Below are 7,403 nucleotides of genomic sequence, written 5' to 3' on the forward strand. Positions count from 1 at the left end.
TGTGCACATGACTTAACTACATACAGGGCTACACATCCCCACGCGAGTATATTGCCACCCAGGGTCCGATGCTGGCGACGTTTGACGATTTCTGGCGAATGGTGTGGGAGCAAAATGTGGACACGATTGTCATGCTGACGAAGCTCGTGGAAAAAGGAAGGGTAATATATTTACTGTTTTAATGTGAACTCTTTATTTATTTACAGCATGATTGATTTGACTCACCCTTCTATAATGGTTTCGATTAACTGAAATTTTTTGACATTTTCATTTCACTAAATATAGATTCGCTCATTAACATTTCGTTCGATGTTCTTATTTTCTATGTCCATATGCTTATGGGATAGTCCGATTTGATAACGTAACATCACTTCAATTTCTAGAAATTAGTATTAGGTAAATGACTAACATTTCTTTAAAAACATATTAAAATTTATGTCTTGAATATACATTTCTTTTTCTTTCTCGTAACCGCTTTTATTCAGTTATAACAAATATAATAAATATAAATAATAAATGTCTGACCTCGTAAAAAATACAAACCAGTATTGAATGTTTTCCCTTTTCGAAAGGGGAAGTTGTTCAAATAATAATTAAAGGTTTAGCTATTTATTTAAAATTGAACTGTACACTATGTTATATATAGCGTAAATATAATTGATTTTTTTCTGGTAAATGAGGCATCTATATAGATAATGTTCGCGGTCGTTCATTGCCAAACTGTACCATTTCCTTGTGAGTAAAGTAGTTCATTTCAAATGTGCATGCATCACAATTATGTTTTATAGCGCACAAACTTTGATACATATGTTATCGAACATGCAGTTTATCTTTATATCATTCTATTGGAATGTTTTTTATTATATTTTATATTCCGCATAAAAGTTACTGGACTTACATTTGCACCCATCGCTTCTGATTTAAATATGAACATGAAAAGTAATTTCAATATATTTTACATGAGGAAAATATAAATGTCGCTTCTTATCAATACCTTTTAACATGTGAAGTGAAAATAACACACTAAGTATCTTGTTTATGATGAGGGACTACCTTATTCTATTTCAAAAACTTATATTTTGTTACAATCTTTTAATGAAGCAAAAATTAAGGCTATTACTTTAGAAATAAAACAAACCACAAACGCCTAAATTTAAAGCAAACTGTAAGAAATAGGTTTGAAATAGGTTCGGACATCAGATCATTATGGGGACTGGTCGGTCTTTACAATGCAAGGCCATCAGTGGACTAGACTGCTTCTAATAAGTGTTTAAGTGATCAGTAAATGTTCTTAAGTCCAGAATCATTTATTAATTGACACTATGATTGATTTGGTTTATTATATCCGAAGTAAAACAAGCAGCCGCGAGTGTGTTGGAACGATCGTTTTCTGTTTCAAGTTAAATGAAAATTAGATGATAAGGGTTGTCGGGTTCATGAAATGTTCCTTCTAGTGGAGGAAAATATTCAATGTTGACATCTACAACTAGTATACACTTTTAACTGTTATATATTAGTTGGTTGGGTATGGTTATAAGACAACCTTTATTAGATTCAATTTTAAATATTAAGAGTGCGTCTTAAAAATGACACTGAATAGTTGTATAAAGGAGAGTATAACTGCATAATTTTTTAACAAACGCGCAAATCTTTGCGCGCAGGTAGCGTCATTTCGGAAGTGATGTCGTTGCTATTGTGACCAAGTTATATGCGCGCTAATGCATAACTGTTTTCAAAACAGTAAAACATATCAAATTGAAATTTTCACTGCATGAAACAGTATCATTTCACTGAAAAATCGCTATAAACCACGGGAAAGCATAAAGTTCAAATATATCTCATTTTACTAATAAATTTTAATTTGATTTTTAATAATTGAAACATTGTAACTTATTTCAACCATGTTAAAAAATAAATGCAAATTACGTGTATTGCTTAGCAAAACAAACAGTTATAAGATATGGATATTTAAATGTATACAATTACTTGTCATATACATAGATCTCAGTTTTATCATATGGCTGTTATCGTGTACCCCATCTTGGATTGTCACCATATTTATAACATACCTTAACGTACTGTTTAAAGCATAATTATTAATAATTAACCATTCTGTCACTATTTTCGCCTTATTTGTTTTTCTTTTAAGCAAAATAAGTGTTTACATAAGACTATTCAATTTTCTGCAGATTAAGTGTGATAAGTACTGGCCGGACGTGAACGAACCAGTTTATTACGGGGACCTGGTTGTCTCGGTGACGTCAGAGTCTAACCTCTCCGACTACACACTTAGAATATTCGAAATAAAAATGGTGAGTTTTTTGCAATTAACGTTTCGTAGAAACTATGTATCAGTTGTCTAATGTTATTTTTGAAGTACATATCAGAATTTGTTTAACATGGGCACCTGACTTGTGTCTACTACACACTGTCAAATTGAATGAACTACTTCCGAAAGAACATTTGTTTTTAACTCTTTATATTTTCAATTTACTAGATAATAGGTCAAAATGATTAAACAAGTTAAAATGATACGGAGTACTTAATCATAAATTGTACAAATGGCAGGGAAGTAAAACAAGGAAGTTAAAGCACTTCCATTACCTTCAATGGCCAGATTTTGGGTGTCCGGAGCGGCATTGGCCCTTGATAAACTTCGTCACCCTGGTTCGCCAATATAGGCCGCTGTTCCCAACTGGCCCTTTGTTGGTACATTGCAGGTATCGGAATGTCGGAATATGCATTGTGTCCACAGCTTATTATTACTCCTAAAGTGTTCGATGTTGTTCCACGGTTACCACAATTAAAGTTATCACAGTTTTAGTGCATCCACCTAGCAACCCTGCATGTTGGGTCTTACTTGGGGTTTGTCGAGCATAAAACATGTAATTAAATGAAGTAAATATTTCTTTAGGTACCTGTAGTGTAACCATTCTTGCTCATTCGGTGGAGTGAAGTTTTTACAACGTAATAACAATGTATTTCATTTCTCGGATATATAAATAATTCAATAGAATCTGTATCGTCAGGCACAACTGGACAGGAAAACAGGTTCTGCAAATATATCAATTACAATATTCTAGACAGATTAATTGAAAATGGTTTGTTCTAGCTCGTTTCTTATTTGTATTTATACACTCAATGCATATCTAAAACATCAATATATTCCTACACAAATCAATATCACAAACATTGTATAACCAAATGTTTGAATGAAAAATGACTAAAATAATATCATCATACTTAACATGGGTAAACGTAACCTAAAACATATCTTCACAGCTACCGTTTCAAATTACTGCAGACTGTTAACCTCTGAAAACAAATTGCAATGTTACAATGAAGTGCAGAGAATAAAAGGGTAAATGTCAGCCCGTGAAGATTTACAGAAGCAGAAGTTACAGAAGTTGGGAGCAGAAAGAGTACGAATGATGAAAATTCCATAGCACCGAATAACAAGAATGACAACAACTGTAACACAAACTTGTAATAAATCATTGTCCACATATATATTAATTATTTCATTTCATGCAATTAGTTTGTCTGAGATGTTCTCCTTTCGACTTCTTGACATTGTTATTTATCTTCACATTCGCTTCCCTTTAATGATATAATAAATTAAATGTCCACATCTCAAATGGTCATATCACAACGGGTCACAGTAGTATTCCCATATTTACGATACCAGGGCCTGACTTCCTAATATATGTTTTATAGGTCATGGCATGCATTATACGCCTGATGAAGTAGACAAATAGTATCAGTACGTGTCGAGCCAGTTAGCATAATTGCATTTGGTGGATGAACTCACGGTTTTATAATCTATTATCTTCTCACTTAAAATGTCAATAATAAACATGTAGATGCAATGTACAAGTGTTTGTCTTGATATCTGCATGTCAAATCCCGCATGCTCCCATTTCAGAAGGGGGAACGGCGTTCTGTCCGTCAGTTCGCTTACTTGAAGTGGCCAGATATGGGCTGCCCTGAGGATCCGGAAATGCTTCTGGAGTTCGTAAAGTCAGTGAAAGAGCACAACAAGCGTCCAGGTGGCGCACAAAATGCTGGGCCCATGATTGTGCACTGCAGGTGGGGGAGAATGAAATCAGAGAAGAAAAATAATGTTTTGTTTTTGTTAACGCTCTGCATTTACACCCAATATGTCTTTTATAATTGCAACAGTATACTCAAACCCTCACTTCACGCATCACATCTTTCCCAGAAATGTGACTTATTTATGGCTTGTTTTGTTTATATTATGTAATTTTCCACACACTTGAAAATGTTCATTTTCATTTGCGCAATTATATGTCAGGATTAAATCAATACAATACTGAACGAACATAACTCCCCGATTTACTTATATTGTACTTTGAAGCAGTTGATGGAAAATATTATACTGCCAATATGTATGCCGTAAAACACGACAGTACATTTACGGTTGGCGTTGCAATGCAATATCCTCATTATTATATTCACTATTAAGGGGCATACCTTTTCGAATTAAATCAACATCTCACTAACTATCTGCAGCGCTGGTGTGGGTCGGACGGGAACGTTTATCGTGGTGGACCACGTACTGCAGCACATTCGAGACCATGACGAAGTAGACGTATACAAACTTGTGCTTGATATGAGGAACCACCGATGCAACATGGTCCAAACTGAGGTGGGTTAATGTTAATCCTCGTTCAAACCTCATGCGATTGAGCATCTTCAGCAACTATATATGTGCAATTAAAAGTATATTATTTTTAATTATATTATTTTTAATCATTTCAATTATTTAATGTTGTTTTACACAATGAAAAATCCAGGACCAGTTCATCTATATCCACGAGTGTCTGAAGGCGTTTATAACCACTGACGAGGATGAGGAGGAGGAGGAGCCGGAAGATGAACGTAAGTAAAGAACATTGAATTTGTGGGCGTGTACTGTTTTTATCACTTATGTTGTCTTCATGACAAGGATCAAAAACGGGTTCAAGCTTGGCTGTAACTGTCACTACTTTGGCCAAAGACGGTCTGTATTTAAAAGATAAATATAAAATGGCAAGTTGCAACGACGTTCGTGACAGTATCTGTCTGCATTTTAAGCAACATGCGTAGTCGGTTTTAACGGAAAGGGAAACAACTTTTAAAATCTGTCTAGGACAATTCACGATGGTTTAGCTTACGAAATTTGATGTATGTGAACATTGTCCAAAACACATTCGAGGAAATCTAAAATAAAAGTGATTGATCATTTGTTTAAAATTTAAAGCAAATATTTACGATAAAAATACAAATGAATACAGTTTTAACACATGTTCTCCACTTCCTCTATGGTTAAGGTTTGACAATTAAGAATCGAAAGCTGCCTGTACGATCTACCGCAACATTTACATGAACGCACGCTTGTCTGTACACATTGATGTTAGGATAATGTTCGAGGCATCGCCACAGGCTATGTAGTGAATCCTTTGAAACATTTTGCACGCTCATCGTAAATTATTGTTATTGATCTTTTCACAATTGTTACTGAATCTTCAGCAATCCTCTTGTACCGTAGAGTACTAATTAGTTCAAGTTTCAAACTTATAAAAGGCTACATCGGAATGTCTAATTTAAAGCGACTTGTCGTTAATAATTTGTGATAGATCATACCCACGACTAGTTAGTCCTGTTTGCGACTAGTCGTGAGATTGCCTACAACTAGTCGTACTATTACACACTGCCGACTTCTGAGCTATTGTCCAAAGTATATATATTATTGCAAGAAAGTAATATTTTATTTATAACATGGGTAAAGAGAATAGGTATTTCGTATATTATCTTCGCGACGGAAGGGTGCTAGGCTTAACATTGCTCGCAGCTGTGACCTCCCTACTTAATAATTCTTTAAGTACTCATCATATTTGAGATTGATTTGAGCGCTGCCTATTAACGTAATAAAACAGATTCGAATGATATTGATTCATGTTGTGTTATATACTGTTTTGTTTTTCAGACCTGTACGAAAATACACGAATGGGGGAAGATAATATCTACGAAAACACGGCATATCAGAACGATTCATTATAAAAACATTCTGACAAATGCGCGCAACGGCAGCTAAAGCTGAATTTATCTAGACACTACAAAACAGTAATGAGAGCATCCATGAACTTTCCATTCTACAGTGATATATCGGCTTACAGTTTGATATGTTTTGAAATTTTAAATGCATTCGTTTCGTTTGTATTAAAATGATGTTGTGAATCAACAACTCTTCGATGTATATTAAGCAGTGTTAAGCTTTGGTATACTGCCTTCATTTTAATACATTCATTTGATATTGTTTTCCATGAAATCGGTATTTACATTTCTTTCTTCGCTTCTTCTTACGTTATTCTTTCCATATTTATATGTACGTGTGATATGTGCCATTATTGAACTGTTTTAATGTAAGTTAATTGCAACGATGCTATCTACGCCTTGCTTGTGTAAGGTCAAAGACAAAGAAACAAGCATACAAGTCAATATGATAATTGTTTTTTGATAACAAAATATTTGGTTAAATCACAAATAATATTAAAAGTTAAATATGCAAACTATTTTTGTTATGTTATTTTTAAATAAAATCAGCTTTAAGTAATTGCAAGTAAGATGAGAAACAATGCGAAAATATGCTTGAGTTCATCAATTAAAATGTATTCGAGTTCACTACAGCACATTTTCATAAATCGGGGCTCATATATTTCCTCTAAATTTAATCAAGACACAAAGCGTGAAAGAGTCTGTGTACGGTTTCTCTTACACACAAACAAAACAAAGTGGGCAGGTGGAATTTGGCAAAATTTGCATTCATTTATCAACTTTGTCTTTGTTAATTTTGACTTTTTTGAATATGAAGATTACTCAGAAAACCCGTTTTATATTGTCCACATAAGATCCAGCCTTCCTATTGCCTTATGTCTTGTATCATTGTATAAATTATGTGTGTTTATTTATCACAAGAAACTTTAAAGTTTACGTAGTTAAATTCGTTTCTTTTCTTCTCTGTTCTGTGTCAAACTTTAAATGCTTTTTAATGTGATTCTTTGATTATTTAATTCGCAAATAATGTCTCTAAGTATAATAATGATGAAATAAAACATATTCTTACTTTGCATAATAAATGGATTCAACAGACAGATGATTCATTGATGATAATGTTTCCAATCCTTACTATACTTATTGTACTTAGATTTGTATATTTGGAGGACGAAGCACAAAACTGTTAATTTGATACATGTGGTCAATCACAAGTATCTGCTAGTCATTGGATTAATCAAGCATTTACGTGTTAAATTATGAGTTAAAAGTTAAAGTTCGGTTCTTGTTACTTGACATATCACTTGAAAGACTTGTTTGGTAACAAGTTTTCTTCAAATTCCAAATTT

General features: G+C 33.5%; 1 protein-coding gene across 2 annotated transcripts in view; it reads left to right on the plus strand.

The window, feature by feature from the left end:
• LOC128238635 (receptor-type tyrosine-protein phosphatase eta-like) overlaps nucleotides 1-7,152 on the plus strand; it is a 105,647-nt gene extending 98,495 nt beyond the window's left edge. For both annotated transcript variants that reach the window (XM_052954751.1, XM_052954752.1), the window contains 6 exons: nucleotides 27-161; nucleotides 2,190-2,312; nucleotides 3,926-4,089; nucleotides 4,534-4,669; nucleotides 4,818-4,902; nucleotides 5,990-7,152. In XM_052954751.1, coding sequence (XP_052810711.1) covers nucleotides 27-161; nucleotides 2,190-2,312; nucleotides 3,926-4,089; nucleotides 4,534-4,669; nucleotides 4,818-4,902; nucleotides 5,990-6,063 — 717 coding nt within the window. In that variant the 3' untranslated portion in view covers nucleotides 6,064-7,152. The remainder of the gene's footprint in view (nucleotides 1-26; nucleotides 162-2,189; nucleotides 2,313-3,925; nucleotides 4,090-4,533; nucleotides 4,670-4,817; nucleotides 4,903-5,989) is intronic.
• Nucleotides 7,153-7,403: the final 251 nt, after the last annotated feature.

The sequence above is a fragment of the Mya arenaria genome, chromosome 6 (assembly GCF_026914265.1).
Source record: "Mya arenaria isolate MELC-2E11 chromosome 6, ASM2691426v1".
NCBI classification, from domain to species: Eukaryota; Metazoa; Mollusca; class Bivalvia; order Myida; family Myidae; genus Mya; species Mya arenaria.